Consider the following 16,439-nt stretch of genomic DNA (forward strand, 5'->3'; position numbering starts at 1 on the left):
CCCTAGTTTTCTATAAACTACTGACTGCTAGTCGCTAGACCAAATTGTCGATTCAAATACTGAATTCCACTCTTTTTATTAATTGATCATAGAGAAATGAATATTAAATACATACTTTTAATTACTCTATGTAATTGATATATGAATCATTTGATCGTAATTTAACTTTATCTAATGCATTTTCAAAACAATTTATTATCGATTGTTTTCAAATATTATTGATAAATGTAAGCAGTAGTGGCTACAGTAAAATGTACATGGTCGCTACGTTGACAGCAAACATTTCACAGCTGTTTTTATTTATTTTTTTTGTTGAAGTATAACTGGCAACTCGTAAAGCGATTTAGTTAATTTTCTAGAATAATTTTTTAACAATAAACGTTTAATGCGGCATTCCTTCGATCACTTTCCACGCAAGTATTTAAATTAAAAAAAAAAAAATGAGCAAACACATGTACTCAACGGTGAACCTCTCCGATAAAGAGCTGAAAGAGCAAGGGAACCGCTTGTACAACCTCAGGAAGTACGACGATGCGATCAGTTGCTACAGTAAAGCAATAGTTAGTACCCCGTAAAACGCAATTAATAATCAAAAGTTATGCTTAAACGATTTTAGATAAAAAATCCTGACGTAGCTCACTACTTCACTAATCGAGCCCTGTGCTACCTTAAGTTGTTAAAGTGGGATAATGCTTGCATTGATTGCAGGAGAGCCCTGGATATGGAACCCAATATCATCAAGGGACACTTTTTTTTAGGGCAGGCTTTATGTGAAATTGGCAATTTAGATGAGTCTATTAAACATCTGCAAAGGGGTAAGTTTTCTCCGACGACTCATACTTTTGGTTAGATTTTTGTTAAAAAGGCTCATTTTAGTGTCAATTAATTCAAAAGTGATGTTTCCTTTGCTATACTTAATAAAATTTATGGCAGATGATTTTTTTCAATATTTTACCTCACTCTTTGAGCCTCCAATTTCATTATTTATTTATTTATGGATTTGCCATTTTACAGTAAATAGAAGTAATTACTAAATATAGTATATATATACATTGTTATACAAAAAAAAAATGAAAGTATATATCACAATATATGCCTTAAAGATCCTCTAAAACTTGCCTCTGAAGTTCCAAAAAAATCTACAGATTGTTCCATAGAGTTTGCATTATTTAACATTCTTGTAATAGGGTTATTTTTGCCATAATTTGTAGAATGGTAAGGAATATAAACATTAGTATGCCAATTCCTTCTTATAGGTACATTCAGACATACTAGATTTAAAAGATTTGGACAATCAATTACACCATTAATAAGTTCTAAAATTAAGCTCTTAAATTCCAAAGTATCAATATTAAGTAGCGATCTTAATTCACTATAAGAATAATCATCTCTGATATAACCACACCTGTAACCAATATAAAGACGAAACTTATTCTGCACTTGCTCAATTGCAGTACATAACAAGGGTTCCAGATAGGTGAGCAATACTCCAGAACACTTCTAACTAGCGAGCAATATAGTTTCTTTATCGTAAAAATTGAAAAGTCCTTACTAGACCTTATGATGAAACCCAACATTCTATGAGCCCGAGAGATAATCCCCGATATATGAATATCAAAGGATAATTTGCTGTCCAATACAACACCAAGATCCTTCATTTCATCGGTAACCTTTAAGTTAGTATGGTTGATGGAATAATTGTAAGAAATAGGACTTTTTACTCTTGAAAATGATATTTGATAGCATTTTTTTATGTTAAGGTCCATATGATTTGCTTGACACCAGCCATAAAAATTATCAATGTCTTTCTGAAGAAGCTTAACATCAGTCATTGTTCTAATAGGCCGAAATATCTTTACATCATCTGCAAACATTAGTACCGAGCTATTTTTTATATTTTGAGGTAAATCTAATAGGAACAAATTGAACAGAAGGGGACCGCAGTGTGACCCTTGAGGTACCCCTGATGAAACAATTTTAGGTCTAACCATATTTGACTCTCTGCATTCTATCAGTTAGAAAACTATTTAACCAATCAGCTACCCTACCGCTAATTCCCAAGGCCCTTAACTTTGCAACCAAGAAATTATGGTCCACTCTATCAAAGGCCTTGGAAAAGTCAGTATAAACAGAGTTGACTTGACACCCTTGCTCCATATTTATTTATTTATTTATTTATTTATTTATTTATTTCATGTACTTTACAGAAGTTTACTAAGTAAACGGTCCTATTACAAAGGACATACTAATGATAATAATAATAATAAAGATAACAAATGTTTTAAAAATAATTCAAAATAATACTTAATACTAACTTAATCTGGCCAGCACTAACTATAAAATTATATCTAACCGACATTTGAGTTCAGCACAACTTGTATTAAAAATATCAATGCTTTCTTGAATTCTGTTATAAGTTTCACACAAATTAAATAATGGTGAACTCAAATGTCTATTATTAAGAGCTACATCCGACATATAAAATGTCTTACATCTTCTAGTAAGATACGCTGGAGCATTCACACTCAACCTTGAAAGAAATGTAGGATCATTTATTTGCCCATTTATTGTTTTATATAGATAAATAACTGCAAATTTTTGCCTCCTCTTATCTAATGATTGGAGGGCATATCTTTCGCGTAATGTCGTGGTTGACACCTCACGGTCATATACCCCCCTCTCTCTAAAATAGATATAGCGGAGCAGTTTATTTTGTACCCGCTCCAACGTATATTTGTAACAGTTATAATATGGCGACCACACTATACATGCATAATCCAACAAACTACGTACAAATGAGACATACAACTGCTTGAGACAGGAAACACTCACGAAATCCTTAGTACTTCTGGCAATAAATCCATACATTTTGCATGCCCGGTTTGCCACTTCGTTTACATGTAGATTAAAAGTCAATCTTTTATCAAATAACACACCCAAATCTTTAATCTTTTCTACTCTAGTCAATAGACTATCTTGTATTTTATAAGGAAATAATATATCTCTTTGTTTTCTATTATAAGACATAACTACACACTTATTGACATTAAAATATAATCTATTTTCTATTGACCATTGTACAACATTATTTAAATCGTCTTGTAGCATTCTACAGTCATCTATGTTATTTATTTGATAATATAATTTGAGATCATCAGCAAACAGCGAGCATGTAGCATGAGTTACTACTTGCGTCAGAGAGTTAATAAAAAGAAGAAAAAATAATGGTCCCAAATTGGAGCCTTGTGGTATGCCAGAAGTAGGAGTAAATGGTCGCGAACTATGTCCCCCAATCACAACTATATGTCTACGGTTATACAAATAGGACTCAATAAAATGCACCAAATTATTATGAAAACCATATTCTCTATCTAATCTATCCAATAATATTTTAAATGATATCTTATCAAAAGCTTTTTCAAAATCTGTGTATACAATATCCATTTGACCTCTCTGATTCAGCACATCAGATATAGTTTGAGTGACACTTAATAAGTTGCTTACAGTTGATTTAGCTTTTAAAAATCCGTGTTGAAATATTGATATGCTAGATCTAACAGTACGATAAATAGTTCTAAAAATAATGGTTTCAAACACTTTAGCTGGTGCTGAGAGCACAGCAATAGGTCTGTAATTTTTTATTTTACTTTTATTGCCTTTCTTAAAGATTGGACATATTTTTGCTACTTTCCAAGCATTGGGAAAAACTCCTGTTTTAAGGCTTAGATTAATCAAAAAACATAATGGGTAACTTAATATATCACAAAATCCCTTGTACAAATAGCTTGGAATATTATCTGGACCTATTGCTTTGTTCTCTTCTAATTTCTTAATAACATCAATTACATCATCTATATTTACATTATTTAAGATTATTTCTGGTGAATAAATATTTTCTAATGTATTCTTAAAAAATATTGCTTAAAATAAAATTTATGTACATTAAAAGATTTGTATTGGTAGATCTATTTTTTATGAAACCATGTTGCTCACTATTAAGTATACCACGCCAATCACTGTACAGTTTTTTAGGTATTTCACTCTGAATGCAGACTCCCTTATAATTATCAACAGCCGATTTATTCCCTGATTTAAATATGGGTTTTATATTGCTCACCTTCCAGAAATCTGGAAAAATTCCTGATTCCATTGATTTGTTAAAAATCATTGCTAGAGGAATAGCCAAAGTGTAAACACATTTCTTTAAAAAGTAACATGGTATTCCATCTGGTCCAATACTTAGTTTAAATGGCATTGAATTTATTCCATCTATTATATCAAATTCAAATATGCTTTATTGTTTGAACAAAATATTGTTATAAACAAAGCTTCACCTAATCCTAAAGAGACAGAGTTACAAGGTTAAAATTATATTTAAAAATACAAGTTACAATACGAAACAAAGTTAAACAGTTAAAATTTACATTTTTTTTTTTTTTTTTTTTTGAATTAATAAAATCAATTATATCTAACTTTTCTTAACTAAGTACAGTTCAACATTTAGGGATAAAAAAAAGAAAAACATTTAAAACAAACAGGTTAGGAAAAGAGCTAGGTCTCCCTTAATTAATTAAAATCTGATTGTCGTTGAAATATTCAGCCACAGAATAATAAGCTCGACCACTCAGAAATCACCTCAAGAGAAACTTAAATTTGATGAGAGCAATAAGAATATTATCAAGACTACGGTTATTTGTAAAAAAAATTAGTTTGGTCTTCTCTGGATTTAATGATAGTAAATTTGTCCTGAACCACTCATATATAAGTTGAAGATCAGCCAACATGGCTATTCTCAAAGAGTCGGTATCATACCCATGCCAGAGAACGGTGGTGTCGTCAGCAAAAAGCGTGAATTTTCCCTGGATATTAAGTCGGTGAGGTCATTAATATATACGAGAAAAAGTATTGGTCCCAGTACCGACCCCTGAGGTACTCCCCAGGCAACAGATTGATATTCAGAATACTCCGTCCACACACACACTCTCTGAACAAAACCAACTCGCCGCCAAGCCCCTAAAACCATAGTGGAAGAGCTTCCGCAGCAGAACCTCGTGACTGACGCAGTCGAAAGCTTTCGACAAGTTACAAAACACAGCAGCGGAAACTCCACCACCGTTAATCTGACAGTAGACATCACTCATAAAGTTAAACATTGCGTCATTTGTGTTTTTATATTCTTGAAAGCCAAACTGAGAATTACTAAGAATAATCTTTGATTTTAAATAAGACATCACACGTTTTTTAACCAATTTTTCAATAATCTTTGAAAGTGTGGACAGAAGGGATATTGGTCTAAAGTTTGATGGTTCAGCGAGGCTGCCCGTCTTATGAATTGGGATAACCTTAGCAGATTTTAGGCAAGCGGGAAAGGTGCCCATAACCCATGATGCATTTATAGCTTCAACAAGGACACTCAGAGAGATGACCGGCATGTTCAGGAGTATTTTGGCAGATAGGCCATCCTCCGCGGCTGAGTTTTTGTTTTTTATAGAAGTTAATACCTCCTTAAGCTCAACCAAGTCTGTAGGTATAAAGAAAAATGATTCCTGAATACTGGTGCTTGATAAATAAGTAAGTGGATCTGTTGTTGGGAAACCCAAATCTTTATGGATTTTATCAGCAATTCCAATAAAAAAGTCATTTATATGACTAGCAGAACATTCAGGGACTGCCATAGAATAATTGCTGTATGATTGACGGATATCATTAACAATCTTCCAGCATTCTTTAGACTTGTTTGTGGCCTTATTTAGGCAATTTGAGTAGAAGGATCTTTTGGCGATTTTTATTAGTCGCCGATACAAAGACCTATAAGAGTTAAAATATTGATGGAAAGCCGGGCAATTCGTGAACTTTCTTAATGTGTGAAGGGATCTCAAATTTCTACATGATGTTTTAAGTGCTCTAGTTACCATGACTTCTTGTTCTTTTTTGGTCCAATTTTCACCATGGGGAAAGAGCTGTCAAAGAGGTTTGTCAATTTCCGGTGGAAACACGACAATGGATCCGTCGAATTCAACACGCTTTCCCATCCAGCAGCCACACAGGAGTCATGGAATCTGTCGTAGTACCGCCTGCTGAAAATTCGACCGTAGGAGCACTCGGCAGTTTTGGGGCATTTCCCTTCACTGATTTCACAGATCACTGCCTCGTAAAAACTGAGTAAATTACGGAGGGTCAGTGTTGCAATAGATTTCTCATTATAATTCACATTGAAATCACCCGCCAACAGTATGGAGGATGAACATGGGATCATAAGCAGGAGACTTTCCAAGCATAAGCAGAATTCAGAGCTATCAGATAATGGTGACCGATAAATACAAATAATGTATAGGTTTAAACAAAAAGATGCAGTAAATTCAAAAACAGATTCCTTTAGAAGATGGTTAAATTTATCAATTTTTTGAAAAGTGCTTTCCGTTAAAAAACTTTTGCCAGCTAAGATCATACATCCTCCATGAGATAATTCAGTTCTACAAAAGCTAGAAATCACTACATAGTTACTAATGTACATCATTTCGTTCACTTTAAGCCAATGTTCTGTGAGGAGGATAATATTAGGTTCCTTTAGTTCATTCAAAAGTAGAGAAAGTTCATCTGTTTTATTACGGAGAGATTGTACATTTAGTAACATTAACAAGAACTTGGAATTTGGGGCTACCTTGACTCCTTTGGAATCTGAAGGGCCAATAAAAAATTTTCATCTGTGTTGGGAACCTGCATTGATTCCACGCCTGACGGATTTCTGCTTGATGATAGCTGGATGTTGAGATTAAGAGGGACCTCCAGTGAGTGGATCCTACCGTCATTAAGAGCAAGACAGTTTACTAGGTATTCAGCCACCAGCTGTTTAGGAGAAGGTGAGAGCAGATGTATGAAGATGGCTGTAGGTGCACCTTGAATGCATTTGTGGAGTGTCAGATTATGGGATGCAATAATGTTATTAAATGTAGGACGATTAGGTAATGGCATTGGGCCAATCAATGCAAGATTCGTATGCTCAAATAGTCTTATTTTTTCTTTAATGCCGCATTCATCTAGCTCTTTGCAGCTTATAGAAGCTTGTGAACAAGTAAACAAAAATACATAGTCGTCTTTGGTAAACCGACGGCAATAGGGTAAACTGCTGTCTAGCATGTCTTCAATAGTGATTTTTTCGATATTTTGGCTGTTTATATCGTATTTACCCTTGGTGAGCCGTTTTAAAAGTGGAAGATAACCCTGAACATACGAACCCATAACAAGTATCTTCTTTCCTACCAGAGATCCCACCAAGTTCCTGCTGGAAGCTTTGTCAGTAATTGTGTCTTTGCCTGATGGTTTCAGAGACTTGACAGATATTGTTGAGGTTCGAGAAACGCTGACGTAACTGTGAGACCTCTATTACATAAGTAATAATGATCTTTCTGTTTATTTCAGTCATTTCTTCTATCGATTTTTTCAGGTTTTCTTCCGTCACTTTAAAACTTTGAAGTTTGTCCTTTAGTTCTACTTTCTGAGACTTAAGAAGTGAAATTTCGTTGTATAGTTTCTCAATTATGTTTTTATTATCGTTATGATCGTATGATTTGAGTTGGATAATACAGGCCTTTTGAAGCTAAGTTCGTCTGCGAGTGTTAGTGGGGGAGTATCAGGTTCATCAGTTTGAACTTCTGTTTCTGTGTATGACTTAAAAACGGTCTGAGTTCCCAAAGAACATGCTCTAACTTTCTCCGATTGGGAACTTTTTGAAATTTTACCCACAATTAATGTTTGAGTTGAAGTGGAATTACTGTTTGCTAACGTTTGGGTTTCACACTCCGCATAAGTTTTATCCTCGTACTTTTTAATTAACACATATTTTTCTTCTAATTGGTTTTGTAATTCCAGAACTTTAGCTTTTAAAGATTCAAGGTCATTCCGAAACTTTGACTCTATCTCAGTTGACTCATCTTCCAATACGGCAGAGTTGCGCTTTAACCGCGTAATGTAATTGTTTTTATGCTCCAGTTCAGCTTGTAGATTTTGTACCATTCCCAGAAAGGTTCTAGAGTCATAATCTTCGTCACTAGTTCTAGATGCCAGATCTCTGCACTCAGTGGAGCAGTAGATTAAGTTGTCATTTAAAATTTCGTAGTGTTTAGTTGTTTTCATGCAACTTGGATTCATGCATATCCAATTGACATTATATTTCCTACAACATTTCAAAACATCTGCCATTGCAGGAAAAAGGACAAAAAGTCTTTAAAATAGTGAGCAAAATCCGCTCCACTAATATTTAATCGGACTAGAATATCGTAGTATTAAAGTATTTCGTCAGTACAAAAGAAATTCCAATGTTTTGTATTTGAACAATGGGTACCTTGTGTGTTTATTTTTGAAGTGTCACATATATTTTTGTATTTTGTTCATTTTACGTAATACAATCTTCAGTAGCACTCAGGAACAAAGACAGGGAGAATACCGTACTTTGAAACACACAATTTAACATAAAATTCAACACTCCAGATTTACTTTAACTTATATAAAAAACGCTTTAAGAGCAGATCGACGTGATACTCGACGTGACGAAAATAATAGTTATCAATTAAACTAAAATGATAATAATTTACATTTATACAATTTTGAAAAACATAATTATTGGAATGATCTTTTACCGGCATTTTATATACACTAGAAAAAAGTCAGAAAATAGATTAACAAGTTCCTGATTATTATGACTATTAATGCCATTAAATTCAACTGTTTGAGGCAACATAAAATGCTTTCTTTTTTCATTAATGAATGACCAAAAAGATTGAGGATTATCATTAATATTGTGCTCTATATTATTTATAAAAGCATCATAGCAATTTTTTGTAAGTTCTTTGCACTTTCTTCTAAGTGTTACAAATGTTTCATAATCATAAATTTTACCTGACTCCATGTACAATTTATGGGTTTTCTTTTTTTCTATGACCATCCTACGTAGTTCAGCGCTAAACCACTTTGGAAAGGATGAGGTTTTAAATTTTTTAAAAGGTACAAAATGCTGAATACCCTGAAATAAAATGTCGTAAAATAATGACACATAATTATTTACATTTAAGTTTGCAAAATAAGTTTGCCAATCAATCCCTGCAAAAAAATCATTTAATGGAAAATAGTTAGAATTTTTATTAAAATACTCATTTCATTTTCTCCAAAAAAACTGTTTTTTAAATTCACCTGAATATTTTATGTAATATATTGATTGATTTGATTGAATAATAGATAGTTACAATTTTAAAACTTCTATGTAGCCCTGGATTTAGCGAAAGAACAAAAAATGAACTTTGGAGATGACATAGCGGCCCAACTAAGGGCAGCAAGGAAAAAACGGTTTTCTATGCAAGAAGAAAAAAGGATTTTACAGGAAATCGAACTGCAAACCTACCTGAATAGACTGATAAGAGAAGACAAGGAGGCTCAGATCAATAAACTGAGATTAGACGAAACGGAGAGCAACAACAGGAAGGAGAAAATTGAAGAAATCGAAAGCAAATGTGTATGTGCTTGAGACAAAAGAAAATGACAAGTTTTTATACTTAAGGTATTTATTGCAGGATTCCTATTTAAATGAATTAAACTCCTTGTTTCAAAAAGTAGATGAAAGAAGACGGGTAAGGGTGTAATTTACCGTTCAAATAAGTTAATTTCTATCTAATTTTATTGCAGAAACGAGAAGTACCAGATTATCTTTGTGGCAAAATAAGTTTTGAAATTTTACAAGAGCCCGTGATCACCCCCAGCGGGATAACGTACGATAAAAGAGATTTGGAAGAGCATTTGCAACGTGTGGGACATTTCGATCCGGTTACAAGGGTAAAACTGACCACCGATCAATTGATTCCTAATTTTGCCATGAAAGAAGTCGTCGATGCATTCTTAGCTGACAACGAATGGGCTTTGGATTATTAGTATTGGACAAGACATGAACTTTTACTTCTCGAGGGAAATATTCACGTTTTTATTGTAAATAGAATTTAAAATTTGTTATGTTACCTAGATTTAAGGTGCCATGGATGATGTTTTCTGTAATTGGATTGTTCTCTTTATTATCTTAAATATTATATGCAATCTACTTTTTAAATTGATTTTTTATTGGGAAAATTATAAAGTACTACCATATATTGATAAAATAATTGTACATATACATACAGTTTAATGTCTAACCTTATGTTTACATGCAATTTTTAAAAATTACCGCAAGTATGTAGTACAAAACTACAATTGCAGGTAGAAAAATATTAAACACCAAAAGCTTTAAATATGAGTGAAAGTGATCAAGAGGATGCAGAGTGCAAGATCTGCAAAAGGGAAGTTAGAGGTGATGACCAGGGGCTTTTCTGCAAAGGTAAATGTCAATCGTGGTATCATGTCTCCTGCCTAGACATAAGCTCTAACTGTATAAAAAAATTAAAGGCGATGTTGGCAAAATCCTATTATGGATGTGCGACTGCTGTAAAAAGGAACTTAAAGGGTTGATGACAAAGGCAAAATATGAGGACTGCACAAAGAAAATGTTTGGAATACTGGAAAATCTACAGGGTAAAATTGCACATATAGAAAATAAAATGCAATAAAACTGCGCTATGGTTCTGGAAAATGCTGATTATAGGTCTAAAACTACAAATAAGGATGAACCAACAAAGAAAAATATACCTAGTATTTTGTTAAAGCCAAAACAGATACAAGATGCGAAAAAAACGTTTTTGGATCTAGAACAAAAGATTAAGCTTGAAGCTCTGGGAGTTAAAATTTCAAGTAGGAAGGTGCTTTCAGAAGGTAAGATTATAATAAATTTTCCTTCTAAAGAAGACCTTATTGTTCTTAAGACCTCAGTAGAAAAAAATCTTACTGAAAAATATGATATAGTAGAGACTAGTTTGAAAAACCCCAGAATCAAAATACCAGGTCTTGTAAACAAGTACACAGATAGGGAAATTGAAGATATGATTAAAAAACAAAATAATTTTATATCTGAGAATGATTACCTTAGAGCTCTTTCAGACGGGAATACTGTATGCAAGATACCGTATGCGGGATACAGAATTACGACCGGATACGTTTTACTTCTGTATCGCATACCGTCTTGTCTTGTTGTTTTAGTTCGAAAACAGACCCTGACCCAGTGTAGTGCAGTTGTAGTTTTAAATTATGGAAATAGAAGAGTGTATTGCGGTGTGGCATTTATTAAATAATAAGAAGAAGAAACTAAAAAGGAGGCGTATTTTGTGGGTCCATCCCATGTTGGGATTAAGAGAAAGCAAGGGAATGTATAATTTATTATATCAAGATTTGTTGCAAGATCCATCGAAGTTTTTTAATTATTTTCGAATGTCTATTCAGTCCTTTGAGGAACTTCATATTTTGAAAATCAGACTTGTTAAAAAGGACACAGATATGCGTAGAAGTATTGCATCAAAAAAACGACTAGCCATGACATTAAGGTAAGGAAAAATACTTATAGTTTTTTTTCTAAACGAATTTTTATTTAAAGTTTTCCAAAAGAAATTTAATAATTATTTTATTACTTAGTCTATCTTTATTACTTATTACTTAGTCTTTGTAGTTTACAAGGAGATCGATGAAGGATCCGTCTGTTGAGGTGGCAGTTGATTCAACGGAATGGGGTGAGAGGAGGGGAATTGTTTCTGGTCTTTGATTGGGTGAAGATTGTAACTCGATGAATGAAGTGTTGAAGGTTGAAGATTGGGACGCTAAATCGGAATGAGTGGAAGACGGATGACCATAAATGTGCAGATGTGAAGATGATGACTTATGTTGTGTAAAGGGGGGATTAGGAGTGGAAGGATAAAACGGCAAATGTTGTACATGGTTGTAATTTAATGCATATTGAGGGGGTAATAGGCCAGATTTTATCGATTGTATCATTGCCAATTTCACATCCATCTTTTTGTCAATTGGCACTCTTTTAAAGTCAGGCAGTAGCGAAAGAAGAAAATGTCGATCTCCGTCATTATCTTTCCTTTCCTTTTTTTCTGTACATGTGTAGGCCTTATAGGAGTAATATATGCTTGTTTTGTACATGATCCAAAGTTTCTCCAATATTCTCATTTTCCTCTATAAAATTTGAAGTGGTCCTAAAATAAATCTATTAATTTGGTAGTTCATAATTTGACAAATTAAATTTTTATACTCTCTATTTGAAGAGCATCGCATTAAAAATGATAGCTGTTCAAAAAATATATAGGTTTTCCAAGAAGCTCCGTCATCACTTTTTTTCTTTTTTCTTTTCGCCAACTCTCGAGCAAAAGAGTTTCTTAAATTCTTCCATTTTTTTTGATGATCTCTGAAAATTTAAAAAAGTTTGTTTTTTATTATTTTCAGGTACCTGGCGACTGGTTTCTCACTTACTGAGCTACATTATAACTACAGAGTTGGAATTTCAACAGCGAGTGAAATAATTCAGCAAACATGCAAGCTAATTTGGATATTTATGAAAGAACAATGTATACCAATGCCCACACGAGAAAAATGGTTAGAAATCGCAGACGGTTTTTTGAAAAATGCAAATTATCCACACTGTTTGGGTGCCATAGACGGCAAACATATCCGGGTTATAAAACCACAACATAGTGGTTCACTTTATTTTAACTATAAACATTTTTTTTCAATTCAACTTCTGGCTATGTGTGACTCGAATTATTGCTTTACATTTGTAGATATTGGAGATTATGGCAAAAACAGTGATTCAAGCATTTTTAAGAATTCACATTTTTATAAGAACTTAACGTCAAAAAAGCTAGATTTTCCCAATCCAGATTTTTTGCCACAAAAGAAGGATTACAAAATCCCATATGTTATTGTTGGAGACGAAGCGTTTGGTTTATCCTTCAATGTCATGAGGCCATATGGTGGAAAAAATATATCATCAAAAAAGAAAATACATAATTACCGATTGACTCGAGCACGAAGAATTATTGAGTGTACTTTTGGAATACTTTCTAACAAGTGGATAATATTTCACAGACCACTCAACGTGTCAATAGATTTTGCCGTTGACATAGTTAAAGCTTGTACTGTGCTCCATAATTTTGTTCGTGTACGAGATGGATATAAACATGAAGATACCTTATCCGTCCAAGGATTGTATGATGATGATTATGTTGCGGAAACAGGAGCAGGTTCTGCAAGATCAGCGACTATTATTCGTGACTATTTTGCTGACTATTTCATGAATACTGATATATTACCATGGCAGAATAGCTGCATTGCAGTGTAAACTAATGATGTTGAAATTTTGAAATTTATTTTTAATCCTAATATAATATTATCAATTGACCTTTTTGATTTATTAAATATTTTTTATTTACTTTACGAATTTATTATAATAGAATTTATTATTATAAATAAAAATAGTATTACAATTTTTTTTTACTTTAACAGAAGTGTACTTTACGCTCCAAAAATTTGAACATATCGATACGAGACACCTTGTATAATAGTGAGTTAATCTTAAGATACTAAGTATTTTTGGGAAAATAAATTTCATTAAAAATAATCCCATATTATGTAAACTTTTTAGCCTGCACTACTTACTTAAAATAATATAATATTTATTTGAAATAAAAATATGCTTAATGCTAAATAATACTTACCATATTCATTTTGTTGAGCTGCTGTCATCTCCTCAAAATTGTCGCACATTTGTTTGGCAATTTCCACCCAGCATTGCTGTTTTTTATTTCTATCGCAATAGTCTGGGTGCGCTGTATCCCATAAATAGGGATTTGGTTCCACCAAACTTATAAATTTTTCGTTGTCAAAGACTGCACGTTCCATTTCTATATATATATATATATAAATAATGTAATATGTCCACTAATTCTTTACTACTGCAAGACTGCAATAAAAAAAACCGCAACGCCTATGTTCTACCCTATTCACTGAATAAAAGGTATGCGTGTCTGAACAGGTCCATATAACATAATGATAGTTCTGTATGCGGCATACGCATTCTGTCGCCGGCGGCCGAAAGATGAGTGATACCGAAATTTGCTTTCGGCATACGGAATGCGTCGCCAATGCTGTGTGAAAGGTTCGATTTGGGTGTATGAAATATTTGTATCTCGGATACGCGTATCATGAATACGGTATCCTCGTCTGAAAGCGCTCTTAAAGTCACATTTATTAAAACGATTCAAAATAAAAACACTCTGACCATCTATGCGGAGTGTGCACCTAAAGTTTTCCATCATTTTATGTGCACTAAGAAGATTTATATAGGATGGGAGAGACTTAGTGTGTACGAAGATATTGGTTTGTTAAAGTGTTGGAACTGTCAACAATTTCATCACAAGGAAAATTTATGTACCCACAAACAAGCTTGTAGCAGGTGTTCTGGGGAGCATAATGTCAATGACTGTCAAAGTCGTATAGTAAAGTGTAAGAACTGTGAACTGAGTAATAATAATAAGTACAAAACTACACATAAAATAAATCATGAGGCTAATGATACCATTTGACACGTGCAAAATCTAAAGTAAATTATGGATAACTTTGATCCTAGAAATTTTGACATTGACAATATTAAAGAAAACACACCCGAATGTATGCTGGTGACTCCGAGTGATTTGTCTGGTCATATAAGTTGTGATAAAAAACTGTTAAATATAATGCATTTAAATATCTGTGGGCTAAAGTCAAATTTAGACAATTTATTAGTATTTATTACTTCATATAATCTCGCTTCCTATTGTGATATAATAGTTCTCTCAGAATGTCATAATTTAGACACCACAGATGCTGTAAATATTCCTGGATATAGTATATATTATAATGAGGCACATTACAATTCATTTGATGGAGTAGTAATTTACTACAAAAATCATCTAAATCCTGCATTTTCAAATAACAAACTGCAATCACTTAGTACTGTCACTACTATGAAAATTCGCATAGATCATCTAGATTATAATATATTCTCTACCTACCGATCCCCGTCAACCAATGTACTTAAATTTTTGGATGACCTTGATTTATTTTTTAAAAATTGTCAAAAATCTAACAGATCTGTTTTTGGGCGACATAAATATAGATTTGTTGAAAAGTAGTGATCAAAAAGTTATAAAATACCTAGCCTTAATGAATTCAAATGGATTTGTTTCCATGTGTAACAAAACTACAAGAGAAATTAGTAATACTTGTATAGACCATATATTTATGAGAAATAAAATGAAAGCCAAGGTAAAAAAAGCCACAACATTTATTATTAACCACGACATTACTGACCACCTGCCTATTATGATACATATCTCAAGTCACGACAAAGAAAATATAGACAGCACTGACATAAATACACTAACAAAAACTGATTACACACGACTAAGACATGAAGCTGAGTTAGTTGATTGGAATGCTATTTTAGCCATTAATGATCCAGAAGAAGCATGCAAATATTTAATAAACAACCTCACTGACATAATAAAAAAATTTGAAATAGAAACTGAAATAAAACTAAAATACAAAAGAGCAAAACCATGGATTTCAACTGGGTTAATTGTTTCTATTAAAAAAAGAGATAAAATGAAAAGAAATTTGAGATTAAATCCTACTGACGAAAATAAATTAGAATATACTAATTACAGAAATAAATTAAAAAGGTTAATTACGGTCACCTAAAATGAATACTATAAAAATCAACTTTTTGATCATGAACATGACATTAGAAAATTGTACAAATTAATTAATGGGGCCACAAATCAAAATGACAAAAAACCACAGATATTACAAATTAGAAAGCAAAATATTATTCTGACTAAAAACAATGAAATTACTGATTATGCTAATGATTATTTTGTTAATATTGGTGCTCAAATTTCTGGTGCCCTTAATATCCCAGAAACGCCAACCCCTATAAAAGAATCAATTCCTAACTCTATGTTTTTAAGACCTACAAATTCAACAGAACTAGTAAAACATATAAATTCGCTTAAAAATAATTGCTTCCCTGGTATCGATCAAATTACTTCTAAAACAATAAAACTTCTATATTTAAAACTTAAGGATCCAATTACACATATAATGAACCAAATTTTCAAAACAAGCATTGTACCATCTTACTTTAAGGCTTCTATCGTTATACCAATTCATAAATCAGGAGATAAGCTCGATATAGGAAATTATAGGCCAATAAGCGTTATTTCAAATTTTGCTAAAATTTACGAGAAATGCCTTAAATCACGACTTGTTGATTTTTTGAATACCATTGACGGCATATCAGAGAATCAATCTAGATTTCTTGAAGGTAAGCGGACAACTGATGCAATGTATGAATTGGTAAAAAATATTACTGGTAATTTAACAGTAGGCAAAAAAACGATAGCTCTATTCCTGGACTTGCAAAAAGCATTTGATAGCGTATCCCATTCCCTCCTCATTAATGTCCTTGAAAGAAATGGTGTGCGGGGACCGGT

The 16,439-nt window shown here is 32.7% G+C and overlaps 1 protein-coding gene across 1 annotated transcript; it reads left to right on the forward strand.

The window, feature by feature from the left end:
• The first annotated feature begins 133 nt into the window (after positions 1-133).
• On the forward strand, positions 134-10,090 carry LOC126738057 (E3 ubiquitin-protein ligase CHIP). The gene is made up of 5 exons (XM_050443236.1): positions 134-560; positions 617-815; positions 9,261-9,505; positions 9,564-9,620; positions 9,676-10,090. The coding sequence occupies exons 1-5, from the start codon at positions 441-443 to the stop codon at positions 9,916-9,918; spliced, it is 864 nt and encodes a 287-aa protein (XP_050299193.1). The 5' UTR covers positions 134-440; the 3' UTR covers positions 9,919-10,090.
• The last annotated feature ends 6,349 nt before the right edge of the window (positions 10,091-16,439 follow it).

The sequence above is a fragment of the Anthonomus grandis genome, chromosome 1 (assembly GCF_022605725.1).
Source record: "Anthonomus grandis grandis chromosome 1, icAntGran1.3, whole genome shotgun sequence".
Taxonomy (NCBI): Eukaryota; Metazoa; Arthropoda; class Insecta; order Coleoptera; family Curculionidae; genus Anthonomus; species Anthonomus grandis.

Bases quoted from the DNA above. Each gene is read 5' to 3' on its own strand.
- LOC126738057 (XM_050443236.1), top strand. From the start codon at position 441: ATGAGCAAACACATGTACTCAACGGTGAACCTCTCCGATAAAGAGCTG. The intron at 561-616 runs GTTAGTACCCCG...AAACGATTTTAG, and splicing joins GTTGCTACAGTAAAGCAATA to ATAAAAAATCCTGACGTAGC. The intron at 9,621-9,675 runs GTAAGGGTGTAA...ATTTTATTGCAG, and splicing joins AAGTAGATGAAAGAAGACGG to AAACGAGAAGTACCAGATTA.